This window comes from Crocodylus porosus, unplaced genomic scaffold, assembly GCF_001723895.1.
Source record: "Crocodylus porosus isolate Cpor-Errol unplaced genomic scaffold, CroPor_comp1, whole genome shotgun sequence".
Taxonomy (NCBI): Eukaryota; Metazoa; Chordata; order Crocodylia; family Crocodylidae; genus Crocodylus; species Crocodylus porosus.
This window is the reverse complement of record NW_017728907.1, coordinates 31487666-31509563: the sequence shown is the minus strand read 5'-3', so window position 1 is coordinate 31509563 and position 21898 is coordinate 31487666. Positions and strand designations below refer to the sequence as shown.

Below are 21898 nucleotides of genomic sequence, written 5' to 3'. Positions count from 1 at the left end.
TAGGATCCCAGCAAGATAAGCAGCCAATTTACTCTTGAAGGTGTTCAATGTAGGTGCTTGAACCACCTCTGCTGGCAGACTGTTCCAGACCTTGGGGGCTCGGACAGTAAAGAAATTCTTCCTTATGTCCAGCCCAAATGAGGTTTCCCTCATTAAATAATAAGACTTTCCTGTGGCATTTGGGGTGGGGGGGTCACCTTGTCTTGTTGTTAATATGGTAATTTAATACAGTAGAGCTTTGCCAGGGTTCAGTTGCTGAGTATGTCACTAGTTGGTATGTAGGGGAGCCTAGTATGTCTTTTTTCTTTTTGTGCCTGTGTTTCCCCATGTGTTAATTTTGAATAATGGAGGAGTCACAGATAAAAAGCTTAAAAGTTGCATACGTGTTTTGTTGTTGTTCATGCGTGTAGTTGCCAAAATTTAAAAAAAAAAAAATGATTTGCAGAACATGGGAGAAAAATTGTCCCCACCGTGGGAGCTTAGCATATTAATAGACATGCAAGATGAGTGCCTCAAAAGGAGCTGGTAGGATAGAGGAGACAACGTAGTAAAATAGCCATGAGCCTTACTTGATGGACAAGTATAATTTGCTAATGACCAGTATTTTTTTTTGTACAAATATTAAAAATGAGGGTGTAGTGAGATGGGGAGGGTGACAAAAAAAATGACAAGATGGGTGTGTCAGTATGATGCTAGTGGTCTTCCCTTTGCTTTTTGCCCCTTTTGTAATTAATTTTTCCTTTCCCATTTCTTTATCATTTTTTATTTCCACAGTGCTCGTACTGGTAGAGACCTCTGGTTCTTTTGTTTCTATCAAATTGAGCTATAATCAAGAAATTACTTGTGTTGGGTATGGGGGACATTTATCATATGCCCTATTTGTGAATTATAAAGTGAGGGAAGACAGCAAGTTCACTGGCTAAGTTTGCAGACAACAACAAGTTATCTATGGGGCAGTGTGGTCACGCCAGAAGATAGGTTGCAGATACAGGCAGACCTGGACAGGGTAAAGAGTTGGGCAGACGGGAACCAGAAGAAGTTTAATACTTCCAAGTGTAAGGTGCTCCATCTGGGGGCAAAACAACATTCAACATACATACAGGCTCAGTGGTGACAGCTTGACTTGTACCAGGGTCGAAAGGGATCTAGGGGTAATGATTGACCATAGCATGAATATGAGTTGTCAGTGTGATGTGGTGACCAGCAGGGCACATAATATGCTGACATGCATCAACTGATGCATCTCATGTAAAACTAAGGAAGTGATGCTCCCACTGTACTCAGTAGTAAAACACTGGAACAGGTTGCCAAGATAGGTAGTGGAATCTTCATCCTTGGAGGTTTTCAAGACCCAACTTGACAGAGCTCTGGCTGGGATGATCCAGCTGGGGATGGTCCTGCTTTGAGCAGGGGCTTGGTCTAGATGACCTCCTGATGTTCCTTCCAGCCCTCATTTTCTGTGATTCTATGATCTGGATCACACCAGTAATACTGAGCAGCTGCTTGCAGCTGTATACAGTTGATCCTGGATTCTTAACAGGGTTAAGTTTCTAACCCCCATGAAAACAAATGAGTGTTTGTGAACAAAAAATGGTTTGTTTGTATCTTCTATAAACACCTGCATGGGACTGCAGAGGTGTACCAGCTGTTTGCTAAGGCTTTAATTTCAGAGGGTACCACCTTTGCTGTCAGCTGCCTGGAACTATGACTGGACTTCAGCGGATTGGAGAAGTAGGCAGTATCTTTTGAAGTAAAAGCTCCAACAAGTAGCTGAGTTGCTGCTGCTTAACTTTGCAACCCTCTGTGACCGAAGCAGGTTGTGAACAAACCCCATACCAAAAATGTGTTCTACTACATATTTCTGGTTGGTGCCTTATTTTTCCACCATCCTTTTCCACATTTAATGTATACAAAGCTTCTTTTTCATTTTGCAGGGGATTTCCCCCCTCCCCTTTTTTTAAGCAAATTTTAAGTTCCATCACAATGGAATACTTTTTATGAATGTTTTATATTGTATAGGAACACATATAGTATAACACAGTTTAAATTGTCACTCAGAGGAGGATTGGTAAAGTCCTATCCATGACTAACTCCTTACTGGTAGTTTGCCATTTTCAACCTTTCGTGGGGTTTATTTTACAAACCACACCAAGACACAGTAAAAAATAAATTTTGACCTTTCCAATGAGGAAAAGATGTATATTTCACATGCAAATTGTATGGACTGTCTTGCTATGCAAGAATTACATGATTATGCAAATAAATGCTTATGTATACATTTTTAAAAAAAAATTCAAACTGCTCACTATGAAAGAGTTGCATAATTATGATGGAGTAAACAGTGAAAAAAATGTTTTGCATGTTTACACGTACTCTGTCAGAATGGAAGACAATTCTGCAAAATGGAATGGTTGATCAACTAGGTCAGTGGTACTTGTAGTGTATCCCAAGTGCAGGCTGGAGCCCATGGAGCCAAACCATTAAGTCGATGGGGCTTCCTACGGTTCTGAAAATTTCATACTGGGGGAGCAGCAGCAGTTTATTTCTACTTGCTGTGGCTCTAGGAGTCCATGGCAGCTATGGCCAGCAGGGCTGAAAAGCCCCACATTCTGCAGCAGGCCATGCCCAACTTTTAGTAGCCACAGGGACTGGATAGATAGGTTCCATGGACTAAGTTGGACACCCCTGTTTTTAAGCCAATTAAGTGTGAAGCACAAATTTCATTATGAGTTTTGTTATATGAGTGTACACTTCTAAATGACTAACTCCACTAACATGACTAATTAGCCAGCATTATCTTTCATGCAAGTCAGCGGGATTCTGCTAGTCATTAAGTGCACTGACTAATGAAACCATAGAAACAAGATATCTCAGTGACTGACTAACCAGATTTCACTATCCAGTTAAAAAATTATAATGACGTGCAGTGCCCAAATATCTTTTGGGAAAAAGATATGGCTAACTGCGCTGTATTTCTGTAATCCAAAAAAATTAAAATGTATTATCTGTAAACCTTGGAAGCTTAAGTATTGCTAGTGACAAAATTCATCTGTGATATTGACTGTGTTGGTGAGTTTGTTTGTTTGTTGTTTTTTGAAAGAACCTAAATAGCTTAAGGCAGATATTCAAATTGTAAATACTGTTGACAGAATATTAATGAATGGCCAAAATCTGTATTACAAGTCAATTTTGTTTTGATTAAAAAAAAATGTTAGTAGTTAAATCAGAATAACTGACTAAATATCTACAGGACAGGGATCACACTTTCTATCAATATGCTTCTTATCTAAACCTTCTAGGAGGCCAGGACTGTTTGTGCTATGTAATAAATTAGAACTCTCACATGCAAAAAGATCATTCTAGCCCAGGCAAACAGTTGTTCATTAATACATTACACCATAAAGGAACTAGATGATCAGAAATCCTTGAGTTTGTAAAGTAGACATCTTTATAATGAACTTTTCATCTTTTGAAAGGTGGAATATTCACTAATGGACAGAACTGATTAATTTCACATTAATTTTCAAAAGCTATAGTTGATTCTTTGGACTAGAATGCTTTTTTTTACATGATGTGCAAAAATGTATAGAGGATTTTTCCTTATGCAAAGAAAGAGTACTGGTTGTGGTAGTAAATGAACTATACAAAATATTAGAGTACTATATATCTTACAATAAAATTATGTTAAACTGGAGATAAGAGTTAATATATTTTGAATAATTTAAAGGTTAGAATTATTAAACAGATATTTGTTATTATTCCCAAGCTATACTGCAAACCCAGAAAATTTAGTTAAGATTTACAAAGAAATACAAACAGAACCACTACAAAGGTACCCAAGTGTGATTCTGCCATGCAGCTTTAGAAGGCTTGGCAGAATTTGATTTTTAATTTTTTTTAAAAATTTTGACAGCTAAAAGCAATGCTTATTTTTTAGCGTTTATTTTTGATTTTTAGCTAGAAATTTTCAGGATTGTGCAAAATTAGTGATGTTTTCCAACTTTTATCAACTTAACGCATACATGCACATGCAGCGGCTGCTGCAAAAGCTAGGAGCCATTCCTGTAAGGCTGTACCAGGAGTGGGGGTTAGAAGGGCAGGGCTGGTCGTGTCTGTGAACCTAGTGCTGTCAACCCGTCACTCTGCCCAGGTCCCAGCTTGGGTAGGGGCCAAAGTCCTGCAGAGCCAGGCCTGGCCCCTACAGCAGTTTGACCCTTGCTCAGCTTTGTGGTAGTTTGGCCCCTGCCTTGAAATGATTACGCAGGGGCCAAACTCCTTTGGAGCCTGGCCTGGCCCATGTGTAATTGGGGCAGGGGCTAAACTCCCACAGAGGCTGGGCCAAGCTCTGCTAGAGTTTGGCCCCTGCTGTAGCTGAGACCTGGGCAGAGTAAGCAGCCGGCAGCACCAGGCTCCCCACTGCTACCATCCCTGCCCCTCTAGCGCCCTCTCGTAGCATTGCCCTACTGGCATGGCCCCCAGCTCCTGCAGTGGCTGGTGTGTGTGTGTGTGTGTGTGTGTGTGTGTGTGTGTGTGTGTGTGTGGTAGTGCCCCCAACCCCAGTTTTTCTTACCTCCCCAGTTTTTCTTACCTCCATCCTGTTTTTTAGTTGGTTTTTTTTATATCTTCTTTATGTAAATGTAATCTCCAAGGCAGAGATGGAACTGGGACTAGCTTCCTGGATCAAGGACAACAAGAAGTCCTTTTTTAAATACTTAGGGGGCAAAAAGAAGGTTCCGGGTAATGTGAGGCCCCTGCAGGACTCGCTAGGAAATTTGGTCATCGCACCAGACGACAAAGCCAAAATATTTAACGATTTCTTTGCCTCCATTTTCCTAAGCAGGGACTAGAACAGCCACCCCCCCTCTGGGCCCCCGTTAGATCCCAGGGGAAGCGCACCTAGGCCAAGGGTTAGGGAGGAACTAGTTAGGGAACTTCTGGAAGGACTGGATGTATTCAAATCAGCTGGTCCGGACAATCTCCACCCTAGAGTACTGAGGAAATTGGCTGAGGTCATTGCGGGACCCCTGGCATGGCTGTACCAGCACTTGTGGTGCTCTGGTGTGGTGCCAGAGGACTGGAAGAGGGTCAGTGTGGTTCCCATCTTCAAAAAGGGGAGGAAGGAGGACCCCGGAAACTATAGACCAGTTAGTCTTACCTCAACCCTGGGCAAGCTTTTTGAGAGAATTATTCTGGCGCATATCCATGAGGGGCCAGCAGGGGAGATTATGCTTAGGGGCAACCAACAAGGGTTCATTAGCGGCAGGTCCTGTCAGACCAACCTGGTGGCCTTCTGTGACCAGATCACCAAATCGTTAGATGCAGGGGTAGCAGTGGACATAGTCTTCCTGGACTTTCAGAAGGCCTTCGGCACTGTCTCTCACCCCATTCTCATTAAGAAACTGGGGGACTGTGGTGTCGACACCCACACTGTCATTTGGGTCCCTAACTGGCTGGAGGGCCGCACCCAGAGAGTGGTGGTGGATGGGTCATTTTCGACTTGGAGGGATGTGGGCAGTGGAGTTCCACAGGGCTCAGTCCTCGGGCCAGCACTGTTCAACATCTTCATCAGTGATTTGGACGAGGGGGTAAAAAGCACCCTGTTCAAATTTGCTGATGACACTAAGATGTGGGGGGATGTGGGCATGCTAGAAGGGAGGAATAGGCTGCAATCGGACCTAGACAGGTTACAGGGTGGGCGGATGAGAATGGGATGGGATTCAACACCGAGAAGTGCAGAGTGATACACCTGGGAAGGAAGAACTAGCACCATACCTACGGGTTGGGGAACTCCCTTCTTGTCAGTACAGAGGCAGAAAAGGATCTTGGGGTCATCATTGACTTCCAGATGAACATGGGCCGGCAGTGTGGGGAGGCAGTCAGGAAGGCCAACCGTACCTTGTCGTGCATCCACAGATGCATCTCAAGCAGGTCCAAGGAGGTGATCCTCCCCCTCTATGCAGCACTGGTGTGGCCACAGCTGGAGTACTGCATCCAGTTCTGGGCGCTGCACTTCAAGAGGGATGTCGACAGCATGGAGAGGGTCCAGAGGAGGGCCACTTGCATGATTAAGGGGCAGCAGAGCAGGCCCTATGAGGAGAGGCTACAGGACCAGAACCTGTTCAGCCTCCACAAGAGAAGGCTGGGGGGGGATCTAGTGGCCTGTTATAAACTAGTCAGAGGGGACCAGCAGGCACTGGGGGAGTCACTGTTCCCCCGAGCACTGCCAGGAGCGACCAGGAATAACGGTCACAAGCCGGCAGAGGGTAGATATCAGGAGGCGCTACTTCACGGTCAGGGCAGCTAGGATCTGGAACCAACTTCCACGAGAAGTGGTGCTGACTCCTACCCTGAGGGTGTTTAAGAGGAGGCTAGATGTACACCTTGCTGGGGTCGTTTGACCCCAGTTCTCTTTCCTGCCATGGGAGGGGGTCAGACTTGATCTGCTCAGGTCCCTTCCAACCCTAGAAACTATGAAACTATAAATTTTAATGATTACCAACAGAAATATTTTTTCATCTGTCTGTGAGTGTCAGGTGAAATGGATGTCTATCAATAAAAATCAAATCCTGCCAAACCTAAGTATTAGTATGCATTAGGGCAAAACATTGTTTTTAGTCCTAGGTTAAATTGACTTTTAGCGATGTTCCATTTCTTTCTTTTCCCATTAGTGTTACTGTGGAGTACAGTTAAGGTGGTTAGGATATTTTCCGAATTTCTTGGGTCCCAAATGCAGTGTTTTGGGAATAATCACACTAACTTAGTACTAACTGTTAGGTCACAAATATTGTGTTCTCATGTTTACAACAGTTCTCTTTAAACTTCCTTTTTATTTAAATATTATGGTATTCTTGTTTGGAGTTCATAAATGAACATCCAAGAGAGTGATATTTTATCATATACGTGGTTGTAGAATACAGCCTTGATATAATTTAAATTTTTCTGTGTCTTGAAACTTCTATTTCCTTTCCTTGCTCATAGACCACTCTCTCCATTCACTATTATCACATGTTTCTGCGAGCATACAGTCCCTGGGTTCCACTTCCTAACCTCCCAGTTGTGTAAAACTGGTACTGAAGGTAACTAATTAAAATAATTTTATAGCATTTTTATTTATTCTTTATTCCTCTTCAAGAAGAAATTTTAAGCTATGAACAACGGCAAACATAACTTTCTTCAGCTCCACAAAGAAGTGGAACTTCCCAGAGTGTAGGTTGGCTTCATTTCCATTGTTCCCAGTAGGAATATAAATACTGATTAAATAAATATTCATTTAACCTTTTGTAACTGCAACAAGTCCTTGGGCCCACACTGTTCAACATTTTCATCAATGACTTGGACGAGGGGGTAAAAAGCACCCTGTTCAAATTTGCTGATGACACTAAGCAATTAATCAGATGGGTACAGGTATGGGGATGGGAATAGCTCCCACCCATGGCTCTGTGAAGTCACCAACATCTGTCTGCATACCTGACCCAGCCAGATTTTAACCAATGATAGTAGGTTTGATAGAGGCAAATCCAGCCTATTGCCTTCTGTTACTGTTCCTCTACATAACCAAATTTATCTTCTTTCTTATTTCTAAATGTTTAAAGAATATCCATAGATGAATGTTGCTCAGTAGTAGAAAAAATAAGATGTGTTAATGGTTGAAGCTAAATCATTAATAGTGACAAAACTCCAATCTTTTAGGGAAACCAATTAAAAGATATAAAAAGCATATTCTTTCTAAATTTTGTATATCATATGGATTCCTTCACCAGTCCTGCTTCTCTTGAGTTGTAATTCCATTTTATTTCCCAGAAACTTTGATCAATTGTGACTGAGAGAATTATTCAGTAGAGGCTATGATGTGCTATGTATATCCCTGGAGACGCATGCTTCAGTTATCTCCCCCGAGGGGTTCTAAACTTTTATAATATAAAGCTTGCTTGTCATCTCCTTGAAGTTGTTTGCATGAGGACACAAGGTTTTAGGAATATGGATTTTTAAAAAGGATATAACCTTTAGAGAACTACTACTGAAGGTTTTGGTACTACATTCATGTGTATTGGATTCTTTTTTATCATATGGATTTATAAGAAAATTGTAACAATTCAATCACATTAACATTTGGACTACGGTATATTGTGAATGGAAATTCTGGGTACTGTGTCCCATGTTTAAGGACTGATAATCTTTTGTGGTAACCATACAAAAGTATATATTTTCTAAGAAAGTAGATATTAATTTGGAAGTGGTGAGACCATTTGTGCATGATAACCTTTATTGTGCTTCAAACTTACATCCTTGAACAAAGTATGCTGCTTTGGGCAGGCTGTTTACTAAACCAGATGTAGTATAACCGTGTCCACATGTCATGTCAGACCAGTTAATTAGAACTGTTGAGTGATGGTGTGAGTCTTCTGCTTCTATGGTAATTAGTCTGCCTACGGCACTGCAAAGATGCAGCTATTCTGCTTCTGGTTTAGGAAGCAGCCCACCCTGAGCAGTGAACACCCCTAGAGCTCAAGTTTACCTTGCAGATATGACTGTAAATGAAGATTGGAACAATGCTAGTTATGAATTTTCCTGTTTATTTTTCCATTGACAGTATTGGTATCTTTCCTAACAATTATCTCAACAGCAAATTGACACTGCCACAAAGGAATTTGACATAAACTGATAGGTATGGAATTACAGGAGATGAACTCTTAGGCAAGACCCTGTCTATGTGCTGATATTTTTAGTTTTGTTATCAAAAAAAGGGAAATGTAAATACAAAATAAATTGTACATCTGTGTATGGGAGTACGTTTTGGGGAGGTTATTAAAGGCTTCAGGAGGATGAGTTGAATGGCTGCTTTGCACAAATAGCAAGACATAAAGTGAGTTATACAGGTCATCCCAACTGAATGCCTTTAAATCTTTCATCATGAACACTGTCATGGCTCTGTATATAGGAGAGAATATGGAAATGTCATTTTAAGACTCTTGGTTTTTTTCCTCCCTTCATTACCATGTGCCCAACTGTACAAAGATGTGGGCCATAAAAGCCTCTTGAAAAGTTTTTAGGTCCATTTTTCATGCCTAGAAATGTCAGTGTTTTAGGGCTTGTTAAGGACTGGGGGAACTGATAGGTCTTATTGAGAAGCTAGTATTCTCTGCTTCTCAGTGGTATAAAAGCTGTTTCTGACTTGCTGTACCTCAGGAACAACTTTAGGGCGTTTATATATAAATAGTACCACTAGTTCAGTTTTCAAGTGTCAAGTTTCTGCTTTTTCACATGGAAAATGTGCTGGAAGCAAAGTGTTTTTCATGTGACTTTGCCTCTTGCAGCTTTACGTTTATGCAGGTATGGTAATCCAACCTTCTGCGTAAGTGACCTATGTTCTTCTGAACTTAGTGAAAGTAGATCAGGAAAAAGAATATGTTTAACACAGAAAATGCATAAACAGATTTTTTTTTAATGAAACTGATTCCAAAATATGATTCTGAGGGAAAGATGTATGCATTTGTTTCCTTCGTAGTTCATTTTGTAAGTATATGCTATGCTGTAAGTAAGATCTACTACTTTTATAGTCACCAAGGAATATGAATTCATCTTTTGTGTAAGATGCAACGTTTTTATACAAATACTAGAAATTAGGGAGGAGGAAGGGATGAGCAGGTAATTTAAAAAAACATGAATATCTGAATCCCCAAATCATTCCTCCCCAAATGAACCTGCCTTCAAATCTTGTGTCCAAAGAACTTTAGTCATTAAATAGTTGGACACTAGAATACACACTTAAATTTTACAATGCAATATGTGTGCTCTCCTAATATCTCTGTGCATCTAGAGCACTTTGCCAATGATTAAGTAGGGGATTAGAGATGGAATGTCCCAGAGGAGACTGGAATAATGTAAAAATGTGTGCAACTTGTAGGAAAGAGCAAATTAGAGGCATTTCTTTCCTGTAAAATATGTAAATAAACTATTAAAATATGAACACAGTTCAAAGCTTCTCCTTGATGAATTCAGCTTATGCAACTATCGCTGGACCCAGATGGTAAAGGAATTACTTATTTTTCATTAATGAAGGATCTCTAGAAATCTCACTTACTGCATAAAAACATCTTTCAAATTGTTCTTTTCATAATGAAGTAACAAATTGCTTTAATTTAAAAAAGACTTTCTGAAATAAAATTTTAGTTTAAAACAAACATTTCATGAAATACTTCTTTAAAATGCAGGGGTGGGGAGGGGTTGAAAATGGGAAACACTTTTCTGAAGAGCCAAAAAGTAACATTATGGTGTTCTCTGTGGGCACTGGCAGACACTTGATTTAATGACACAATGGGATCTGACCCCTTATTCCAACAATTGTTTGTCCAGCCATATAACACAGGCATGGCAGGACACATGACTTCGGGGATTAGGAATCTGGTCCTAATTGCACACTCCTGGGTACCTAGTTTTCCATGGTGTTCTTTTCAACTTGCTAGCATGTTTGGAGCCTTGGGACTGCAGTAAATTGAAAGCTGTGCGTAGTGCAGCCTTGCATGGAGCTACCCTGTGTATGAGTTTGCAGGTGCCAGGTGTGGGGGGTCAATTGGCTTTTCCCACTGGTCCAGTTGAAAGCTGTGCACCTGGTAGCCCTGTATACAGGGCTGTACATGTTTTTTAAAAAGCCTATGGCATTGAGAACCCAGCACCCAAGGAGGCTATCACCCATCTCAGGTTCTTGATGCCCTGGGACTTTTACAAACTGCAAGCAGCCCAGTTGCACCCACCACCCTTTGGAAATGCATGTCATGTGTCACAAACCAGCGATAAGGATGTCCATTTGGCATTTTAATGTGCCATAAATCACTTGAACGTGTGGCATGTTGCACACTATCATGTGATTGGTCCACTAATCACATGTACATGTGGCATCTGCCAGGGGCCTCTATATGACCAGTCAGAACAAATTCGCTTAAGTTTTCAAGTGAAGAGGTGTTTTTTTCTGACTGACTTGAAAGTAAAGTTGCATTTGTTTTTGTTTTTAGGCTTCATCTTTTTGTTAATAAGTTTGAGATCGTATCCAAACCTTAAGTGTAATTATAAGTTTTCATTTGCACCTGTCCCACTAACTGGTTTGGCTTGGGCTGTCCTTTTCTTATATGCTTTTCTTATGCTTCATATCTGCATTTTATTTTATCCTGTGACCTTACAGAAGAACATGGTTAATTTGTATGAAATCTTAAAGTCATTGACTAAATGCATCTGTAGTCTCATACAATTTGAAACATTCAGAACAAGATTGAAAAGTGTTGTACGCCACTTTCATGTTAAACTTACTTGTCTTAATGGATATGCATGTAGAAAAATAAACTGCAATCAGATCAGCATTGGAAATTAAGTAGATCTTGAGAAATATAGGAACTGCCACAACAGACTACCACCAATCCACCTAATTCAGTATCCTTTCTCTGACAGCAGCCAGTACTACATGTTTCAGTGGAAGATGTAGAAAACCCTCATAGTGAGCAGTTGTACTATAATGTGCCTATGGGGGAAGCCACATTCTCTCTAACCCCCAGGTACTTTGTGACTGGTGTATGTCCTGAAGCATGACTTTTAATATAGCTAGATGTTATTATCTGTAAAATAGATATATAATCCTTCATTCAAACCCACTAATGTTTGGTGTTGGGTAGAGGAGTTGGTTTTTGGTTTTGACTGTTACCCTTCTACTTTTGCCACATTCATAAGTCACTTGTACCCTGTGCAACAAAAAGGAGCATCTGCTTAAAAATTGTTGCTTTTAAGTTTAGTATATGTCCACTTTTTTCTTGTGTTATGAAAGGGACTAAATAACCCAGTGGACTTCTCAGTATTTATTATTTTGTTATACCTCTGTTCTGACCATCACACACTAATATTGATAATGTAAAGCTTTTCTGTTTTAAATTCTTTCACATCTTTATTTTTAATAATTCTTCTCTGAATATTTTCTGTTTCTTTACATCACGTTTTTTAAAGTTACACTGGTCCAAAGTTAAGTCAGGGTAATCTCGTATTTAGGCACCAGAAGCTGCGTGTTCTATGCCAGCATTGTGATATCTGACTGTCTTAGTATTCTAATAGAAAATAAAGGTGTAGTATCATAAATCATTGGAAAAATGTGTATTGTAAGTTTGTGTGTGTGTGTATTAAGTATGATTTGTGTTCAACAAACCATATTTATGTATTCTTTAGAAAAAACCTAGCTGTTTTACCTGTAAGAGGTGTAGTACAGGCATATCAAGGGACACACTTTCACATAATTGTGAGAGAGGTTTTATTCTTGACGCTAGGATGATCACTTTGTACCCACAGAGTTTTGCTGCACAAACTCAATTACTACTGCTGCTTCTCATCAGCACCTTTAACCCCTTTTGGAGGCAGGGAAGGTAATATGCACCTTCAGGTTTACCTAATGGCACCATGGTTCCTGGAGGAGCCAGGTTGCTGAAGGAGCCACTGAGGAGCTTTATTGTAGTTACTTCCCTGTACTAAATGGTTTTGCATTTTCATGGTTGGAAATGGTCTCCCCCACCAACCCACAGAATTAAAGCTGTGTGGGATTTGTAGGCTGACTAGATTGACCTCTTCTGCAAGACTGAAAGTTAGCCTAAGGCATTAGTTTGAAATGAGGAGAGTAACTAATACCCAAAGAGTAATATAAAAGAAATGCAGTGGTGAAGATAACTTGCATTAATATTTAGTTTAACTGACTGGACTGGCTTCCTTCAGGTCATTTTGATAAACTTGACATTGCAGATGGTATTTAAGAGAATAATGAGAGCAATATTTGTAGTTCACAACAACATTTGATTGAAAACAAAATCCTTTTCAGATGCATGACAAGAAATCAAACTTGTTTTGAATCAAGAAAAAGATTGAGAAATCAGATTGGTCTCCTGGTATTTGTTGTTCACCTGGTTCACTAAGCATGGGCAGATATGAACAGTGGAATGAACTGTTTTGTACAGTGTCATTTTCATGGCATTATACTTCTGATTTAGATATTAAACGACTTGTGTGTGTTTCGTAAAATATGCTTTATTTTAAAATTAGGGCTTCCTGTTGCAGCTGTTCCAGGAGCTCTGAGTCCCTTGGCTATTCCGAATGCTGCTGCTGCAGCAGCTGCTGCTGCTGCTGGCCGTGTGGGCATGCCTGGAGTCTCAGCTGGTGGCAATACAGTCCTCCTGGTTAGCAATTTAAATGAAGAGGTCAGTGAAACAATTAACTGTGTTTTTCTTCAGCCATACTCCATTTGTGGATTTATTTTTTACATTTTTTTTGCACTTGCCTCTTTTTACATGTTTGTGTTAAGCTCAGCATATTTGTGTTTCTGTTTTCATGTGCTGCTCTAAATGAATTTTAAATGAATAAACCTTTTTTTCTATTATAGTTAAATACTTCTGTTTTTCTAGGTAGCTATGTACTTAAAGTATCCTTTGATATTTAGCTACCTATTTTTCTAAGAAAAATATGGTAAATATTGCATGTTTGGCTTTTAAATTTAAATTTTAAACATTTTTTTTTAAAGTGGCAATTATTTTTCAATTTTTAGATTATACTTTGTGTACGTAGAAATTTTGTTTGGCCTTTTAAAATTATTTGTTGCTTCATTTCATGCTTACATGTCACAGCATTTTAAAAATCTTAATTTATGTGAACTACTCTAACACATTTTTCTTTGAAGGTTCTGCCAAAGATCTTGATGAGGCACTCTTCCAGTCTCTCAGTAATTTTTTCTTTGCAGTTATTCATTTGTCTTCAAAACACATTTTTCACCTTAACTGTATCTTTCTTGCTAACTCTGAATTCTAAGGGGTTTGTTTATTTTTACATTTTTTACTGTCCTGTACATTTATTTTGATTGCTGTGAAAGCTGGTATGAAATGTGGGAAGTTTGTATCAGTTGGTCGAGCTGGAATATCTGTTTCATTTTTAACTGGCCTCTGTTAATGAATCATTAAGCTTATTTTATCATCTGGCACTATTTTGTCATCCACAGTTTTGCATGTTAAAATGTTTGAACCAGAGTGCCTTTTTGAAAGATTTTTGCCTGCATTTCATAACCAGCCATGCTTATGCAGTTAAAGTTCGAAGTTTAAAATTTCTATTGCATGCTTTTTTCATGTTGAGATGAAATGCTGTAATTTACTCTTTTTGATATGAATGTACTTTACCCATATTTGTCTTGGGTGACTACATTTTACTCAGTTTTTCTTGTACAGTACATAAACCAACCATTTTCTGACCAAATTCCTGCATTTCCTATGTACTGACCTATATTTTATTTTTTTTTGTTCCCCAATTCCTTATATTTTTCTTCTGCATTGCTGTTTCCCCTCCCCATTTCATACTTTTCCCTTTGTGTTCACCTTCCCTTTCCTTGTCTTTTTTCCCCCCATATTCCCGTTCCCTTCCCTGTCTTTATTTTCCTTGTCCTTGTCTCCATTCCCTGTCTACATTCCCTATGTTCATGCTTCTGTGCTTGAACAAAATGTTCCTCGGACCAACTTGCCCCAATTAACCGCCTTGAACCATGATCCATGACCACCTCACCATTCTGCGGGAACCACCCTTCGTTATGGATGATCTGTTCATCTCCGCTCTTCCTCGACTCTTCTCTCTTCTTGTCTTACGCTGCTTGCTCTTCTCTCCTTCTAAAGATGGTTACGCCCCAAAGTCTGTTTACCCTCTTCGGTATGTTATTGTTAGCACTATACTTTATTATTGATTTGATTTTTTGTTTTGTTTTGTTTTTTGTTTTTGTTTTTTTTGTTTCACCTTAATTCTTATTTGTAGCTAGCACTTTGGCTTAAAGTTGAATAGTAAATCTTTTGCTGTTTTTCTTTTGCTATTTAAAAACTCTCCATAGACACAAGATTTTCTTTTAATGCATGCTAATATATTTTGCATGGTCTTTAATTTAATATCATTCACATAGCTTTGAGGGTTATATCAAAAATATTCTTTTCAAAATTCACTATTCAAATCCTTGATCTTCTTTATTCATTTGTGTGGATGTTGAGAGTGGTTGAGTAATCTTGTTGTCTGAGTGTTTCATTGATATGTCAGAATGTTATTTAGTTAAGTGAACTTTTAAAATTAACTTTTCTTTTGGATTACCTCTGACTCTGAAAAGGTGTATATGGGGATGTGCAGCGTGTGAAGATTTTATACAATAAGAAAGACAGTGCTCTTATACAGATGGCTGATGGAAACCAGTCACAGCTGGGTAAGACGGGATTTTTGTCTGTGCTCCATTTAGATTCGTAAAATTAAGTATTTGAAATCATTCTGTGTAAATTCAGATGATCAGAGACTGTCTACGAGAGATGAAAATGTATTATGTCAACTTGCTTTGTATTTTAAAAATGTGTATGTGCTGTTTTATGGGAATTGAATAACAGTATTGCTGGAAGTTCAGTTTTTAAAAAAACAGACATTGATCTAAGTACCGCAGGCACCGTTCTTCTTTCCGACCTGTGTTACTGCTCTAGCCTTACCTGTTTTATAGCATGTGCCAAAAAAAAAATAAATGTCCTAGTAGGTTGGTTGTGATGCTTTCTTTTGCCTGAAAAATATATTTGGAATATTCAGTTATTAGAATCAAGTTGAGCTGTTTTCTTTGGCTTGCCTTAATGAATATATTGCTAAATATTCTATTGCTGTTTTGAAAAAAATTTAAGAACTAGTTGTGGAATACATGTAGTGTCATCTGGAATTGGCAATTTAACAATATGCCATCTTCATGGAGCTTTGAAATGTAACCCTGAACTGAAAAAATAAAATTGTGTTTTTCAGCGATGAGCCATCTTAATGGACAAAAAATGTACGGAAAGATTATTCGAGTTACGCTTTCCAAGCATCAGACAGTACAGCTACCTCGAGAGGGACTTGATGACCAAGGGCTAACTAAGGATTTTGGTAATTCACCTCTGCATCGCTTTAAGAAACCTGGCTCCAAAAATTTTCAGAATATATTCCCTCCATCCGCAACTCTTCACCTGTCTAATATTCCGTAAGTGTTGGCTGAAAATAAACCACTAAGATTCATATAAATCATAAAATGCCAGGTTCATTAATAATCCTCTCTTTGTGTATATATATGTTCTTTCTTTCTGTAGACCATCAGTAGCAGAAGATGACCTGCGTACGCTGTTTGCTAACACTGGGGGCACTGTGAAAGCATTTAAATTTTTTCAGTAAGCAATATTTCTTTGAAACATTACATTATTGTTTTAACAAAAAGCTGCATACATTAAATGTAATAAAGAAACTATTGTAGAGAGGGAGAAAAGGTTTGTCCCTTGGCTAGGATTGGTTAAGTTCCTAACGTTGTTGTTTTGTTTCAGAAGAGATCACAAGATGGCGCTTCTTCAAATGTCTACAGTGGAAGAAGCTATTCAGGCTTTGATTGATCTACACAATTACAATCTTGGAGAAAATCACCATTTGAGAGTTTCTTTCTCCAAATCAACTATTTAAAATGGGAGAAAAAGAATGAAGGGTGTATTGCATTGTTCAGTGTCGTCACCTATTGACTGTTCAGGAAAGTGGGGACCAGAGTTTGACTTCTGTTTTTCATGCTGTATATCATTCCTTGGTTGTTTCTTAAAAACATTCACAAAAAGAAAAAAAAAGCAGTGCTAATAACTGCTAGTTTTTCATCTGTTGTTTAGATAAACCATCATTTTGTTTAAAAAGGTTTCAAGTTAATCCCACAGTTTTTCAACTTAGTTGACATACGTGCCTTAAAAAGGAATGCTAGTGTTGCTAGAGTTGCATATACTAGTACAGTGAATTTGGTTGTCTGGGGCACATTGTTACATGATGATTTAAAATATGTTTAGGCAGGGGTGTGTAAAAAGGTTAAGCTTTATTTCTCCTGCTTGGAACTTTTATTCCTTATTGGCTTTTCACTTTTTTTAATCTGATAAAATGCATTACTTTGGAAAAAGTAAAACAGCATTTTTGATTTCTGCTACTCTTTCTTTTCTTTTTTCTTTAAAAAATGGCCTTGTATATTTCATGGTTCTGGTCTAGATTCAGTTATGAATGTAGGCATTAGTTAAAAACATCAAGGTACAGAATATTAGTTTCTTAAACGACAAAAGGTGATTTCTGTGACTTTCAGCCCTATGTGGAAAGCATTGTGGAATCTTAACCTTTTTGTACACACTCTTGTGGGATGTATCATATAAATGTCAGCACTAAGTAATGTCTTGTTTGTGGCTGAATATTTTTCGTAGATGTTTTTGAAGTTGACATGACTTATGTGCATTTAAATATATATTGCCATCTTTAGTTTGTAATTACGATTTGGAATATGGTTGTGGATTTCTGAGCATGTACAGACTGGTCTAGGTAGTTCAGGAACTGGTGCATGTATTTTTCAAAGATGAGGAACGTGTACTGCGAACATTTGCAGGAAGATAACTTTTGTGGCAGTTTTCTAAAACTGACAACCAGGTGGGACCAAAGTTTATGTGCCTTTAGTCTTAATTTACCTTGCATTGTAATATTCAGTTTTAATAAATCTCTTCAAAATATTTTGTATTTAGAAATTGATCTGACTTTACTATAAACATGGCTCAGAATCTACAGATCAAATTAATTTGAGAACAGTTCCTCTGTCAATCTGAACTGTTACCTTGATTCTGTTTAAATGACCAATACTTTTTGAAATTGATGTACTTAGTTTCAAGATTCATAGATTCTGTTATCTATGTAGAAGAAATGGTCATGTATATTTTCTATTAGTTGAGTTTTTACATCTTTAGAAATGTAAAATTCAGTATAGTTTGAAAGCGGCACAATTAAAAATTAATTTTCTAACAAAGTTGGGAGGTTTGACGGTCGTTTAATTTCACTTTATGTGTACTCTGCTTACCTCTGTAGCATGCTCAATAAACACTTCTGTAGCTCTGTATTCACCTTTTCTGTCTTTCTCTGCTGCCTTTTCTCTCTTCTCTTCTTTGTTTTCCACTCCTACTGTGCTTCTGAATTCATGTTTATTCTTTGCCAGGGTGGGAAAAGAATAATAATAATAATAATAATAATAATAATAATTAATTATAATTATTATTTTACAATTGTATGGCTTTATACCATAAGTAAATCTGATGCTGTGAAAATAAACCAGCTCTTTATACTTCAGACAGTAACCGCTTTGCAGGACTACATGTATATTAAACATTTCCCACCCTGTTATAATCTGCTTTAAAGACATAACTTTTATTGTAGTTTGTTAGCTCTCTCTCTCTTTCTATATATATATCTATCTTTCTGTTTTTAAGTAGATTTAAGCACTAATAGATCTCTCAGGTTTGCCATGCTCTCTTGCTGCAGTTCCATTTTCCATCTTTTTTGTCTGCTAAAGATTTTCACTAATCTTACAATATACTTATGGATTAAAATTATCAAGTTGCTAAAGCAAATATTAGAAGAGTGGACCAGATCCCAGATTTCAGTCTTTCTTCCGTTCTAAAACACGTTCAAGAGAATGTAAAGATTCTTCCAGCATTTTAAATGTATTATTTTACATGATATGTTTAATGTCAAAAATAGGAATTATTATTTTCACAAATCCCTTCTAAAGTATAACTTTTGTTTAAGTCCTGAAACATTACTGGCAAAAGGTATCAAGCTTCAAGACATTTTTCTGTCATTTCCCCAGCACAACTACTGCAGAAGCTTATTGATATCCGATTATTTTGTGATCTGATGTTTGTTCTTTAGGTTGGCTGCATAATCAATAGCATCTGTCAACTATATAAAGGTCACAGTATAAACCAGGGGGGTTGCATTAGTTCTTACTGTTGTTAATAAAAATGCATTGAGTTATCTGTTCCATCTAAAACACACCTCAGTATAGCTCAGAAGTTATGCTTCACGTGCTTCAGTTGTCAACCAAAAATGCAAGTAACATAATTGTTTCAGTTGACTATGAAGTATTGTTAACCACGATCTCACTTTACAGCATGACATGTACTCTAGACTTAACATAATATCTAAAGCTGTTATAAACTAAGGTCCAGATCCACAAAGATATTTAGGTGTCTAGCTCCTGACTGAAATCCGATGGGAAGTTAGAGGCTCATATACAAGTTAGTCAACTAAGTAAGTTTGTGGATGTGGACCCAAGTTCTTCACTTGCAACAGCATAAAGTTTTCTGCTTTTTTAAGTAGAATATGAATGAGTTGCTTACTTTGTGATAACACTCAGGACTTAAGCAATGAAACTTTTTTGTCTTTTTTTTCTTTTTAAAGCATGTTAAATGAACTTAATACGTAGCTCTGGAAATGTGAATTGAAATTATCGGTCCCAATGTGCAGTTCAGACTGAACTATTTCTTCTCTAAAAATCTGTATCAGATAGTACATACAGTGAAAATAGTGTGTGTAAGGTTTAATTAACTTTACAACATAACCGTCAGCTTAAATATATACAAATTGGGAAAGGAGGATTGGATTATATTTAACTGAACGTTGCTTATTTAGAAAGACGTAGTTATATTTTTTTTTCTCAGGTTGTAAACATCTGTTACCAAAACCTGAGAAAAGCAATGTATATTGAATTCCATTTATTATAACTCCAGAAATTGTTATTATGAAGCTATATTGATTTAAATGAAAAACAGTGATCCTGTTATAACTATCAGAGTTGTTTTCCGTGAAAATCATTTCAGTTCTTGATATTTGAACTCAATAGGATTAATTGACAAGTTTATAAGTGGTAGAAGCATGGTGAATATTTCTGGTAATTGGGAAGAGTTTAAGTGAACAAAACAACTCTTCATATATTACACAAGAAAATGGCATTTTAAACTACCTTGTTATAAAAAATGGGGAGGTCATATTTTTTGGTAATACATTAATTCAGTATTCTAATGGCTGAAACAATGTTCAGCAAGTTTCAAGTTTATCCTATAAATTTGACCATCCAGATTTAATGACAAACCAGTAAGCCTGCTAATGGAAATCTTTTACAGATAATTTGAAGATGCAATCATCATTCATACTTTAAAGAGTAAATTAGATCATGGACACATGAGCAAGTTACTGTGGGGTAAAGGGGGAAGATTTGCTATGTGCTGGCTACTTAGTGAACATTTATCTGGGTACATCCTCCTTTTCTGTCATGGTTTAGCTTACATTTTACTACAGAGCAACTGCTTGCACACAGACAGTTACTGAGCAGCAACTGAGGCAAAGTAAATTCTTGTCCCCTTTTTATTTGTCTGCTTATGCCCCTATCCTGAATATAAGGTATGAATAACTTTAGGTTAGATAAAAATAGTGCAGCATCCATGTGAGTAACATTAGAACTTCCCAGTACTGCAGGCATTTTTGATAATTTAAGAGTTGGTGAGCTTGGGTTTGAACTCAGCTTCTTTAATAATAGTTGAAGAATTTTAGCATTACCCAAGAGAGTTTTAGGAAGACACAGGATTTTATTGCATGGGTCATTGCATTTCTCCATCAAGTAGCTGAACATCAAGTAGATGCTTACTTAGACTATACATTGAAAGATAGGCACAACAGTGGATGTAGAGTTGTTTCACCAATATGACTGCTGTACTTCAGACCAAATATTTTCTCTAACCCTTCCAGCAGGGCTAATTGTCTGGGGGCTTCTTAAGGAGATTCATACCTGTTTTAAAACTGACCTGCAGTACAAGGGTGTATTATAGGTATACAGCTGGTCCAATTTTCAGGCAAAACTACTTTTTTTGGTCCAGTATGTCAGTTTGTTGAGTCTAAAAATGTACCAGTCAAAGGAATGAACTTTTGATGCATTTAAGGTAGCTTCATATTGCCAGTCAGAATTCTGTCTGCATAGTTTTTTGTTACTCCAAAGCTGGAGAAGTCAGTAAGTTTGTGGAGAACTCCCCTGAAGGTTTTTTAGTCTCTTAATATGTCTTGTAAGTAGGTAATAAGTCTGTGAGTTAGAGCTGCTTGGAAGTTTTCCATCTAAACATTTAGCCAGAAAATACTGTTCATTATACCCTATAAATTTTGTGAAAATGTGTTTTAAAAACTCCTCTAATGGCATTATGGTGCTGACTAAACCTTGCAGCCTGGGTTGTTTATTCAGAGAAATGTATCTAGTGTCCTAATGAGTTGCAGCTGCAGGACAGCCAACTATATGCAAACTGCCCTTTGCCGGTGCTTCTCCTGGGGTACTTCTACCATGCAGAGCTTAGGTCCCTGCTGTAGAGCTGAGTCTAATGGGCTTGACTCCTGGCTCCACAGTTGGAAGCCTCCAGCTTGAATCAGCACTTTCAAGAAATTTGTGACAGAGAAAAGTCCTGCTCATCCTGGAAGACTTAGGGGAATGCTTGCTGTGGTAGCTAGGTGTCTCAGTGCTTTCAGGTTCCCCCAGCCACAAGATGTGCGTAGCCCTGCGTTCCCTAGCTTAGGGCAGTCAACAGACTGGTGCTGCCCTTGTGCTGTTGATCTTAAGATCTAGAGCAACTCCTGACCAGAATTAACAAGCTTACCAGCCTTGCCATTGCTAATTTAAGTCACCAGTTACTGAGTAACTAAATCCTGCTAATTTTCAGTGACATTGAAGGCCTTCAATATGGTATCCCACCCCATACTGATGAACAAGTTAAGAGGCTGTGACTTGGATGATTACACAGTCCAGTGGGTGGCAAATTGGCTAGAGGGTCGTAGCCAGAGAGTGGTAGTGGATGGGTCGGTATTGACCTGGAAGGGCATGGGTAATGGGGTCTCTCAAGGCTCAGTCAGATACTCTTCAATGTCTTCAGTGACTTGGACGAGGGAGTGAAGTGTACTCTGTCCAAGTTTGTGGATGATACAAAACTGGGGAGAAGTGGACACACCGGAGGGCAAGGAACAACTACAGGCAGACCTGGACAGGTTG

General features: G+C 38.2%; 1 protein-coding gene and 1 long non-coding RNA gene across 7 annotated transcripts in view; one reads left to right on the top strand and one right to left on the bottom strand.

Moving 5' to 3' along the window:
* Nucleotides 1-13116, bottom strand: part of LOC109307263 — a 19682-nt gene extending 6566 nt beyond the window's left edge. Inside the window, exons 1-2 of the long non-coding RNA XR_002100217.1 lie at nt 10430-13116; nt 8888-8894 (exon numbers count right to left, since the gene is read on the bottom strand). This is a non-coding gene — a long non-coding RNA (uncharacterized LOC109307263). The remainder of the gene's footprint in view (nt 1-8887; nt 8895-10429) is intronic.
* Nucleotides 1-17845, top strand: part of PTBP2 (polypyrimidine tract binding protein 2) — a 106743-nt gene extending 88898 nt beyond the window's left edge. For 3 of the 6 annotated variants that reach the window (XM_019531054.1, XM_019531049.1, XM_019531053.1), the window contains 6 exons: nt 13063-13217; nt 14670-14703; nt 15146-15238; nt 15808-16024; nt 16131-16208; nt 16359-17845. In XM_019531054.1, the coding sequence (XP_019386599.1) occupies nt 13063-13217; nt 14670-14703; nt 15146-15238; nt 15808-16024; nt 16131-16208; nt 16359-16491 (710 nt within the window). In that variant the 3' untranslated portion in view covers nt 16492-17845. The remainder of the gene's footprint in view (nt 1-13062; nt 13218-14669; nt 14704-15145; nt 15239-15807; nt 16025-16130; nt 16209-16358) is intronic. The other 3 variants (XM_019531051.1, XM_019531052.1, XM_019531050.1) reach the window with 3 other exon arrangements.
* Nucleotides 17846-21898: the final 4053 nt, after the last annotated feature.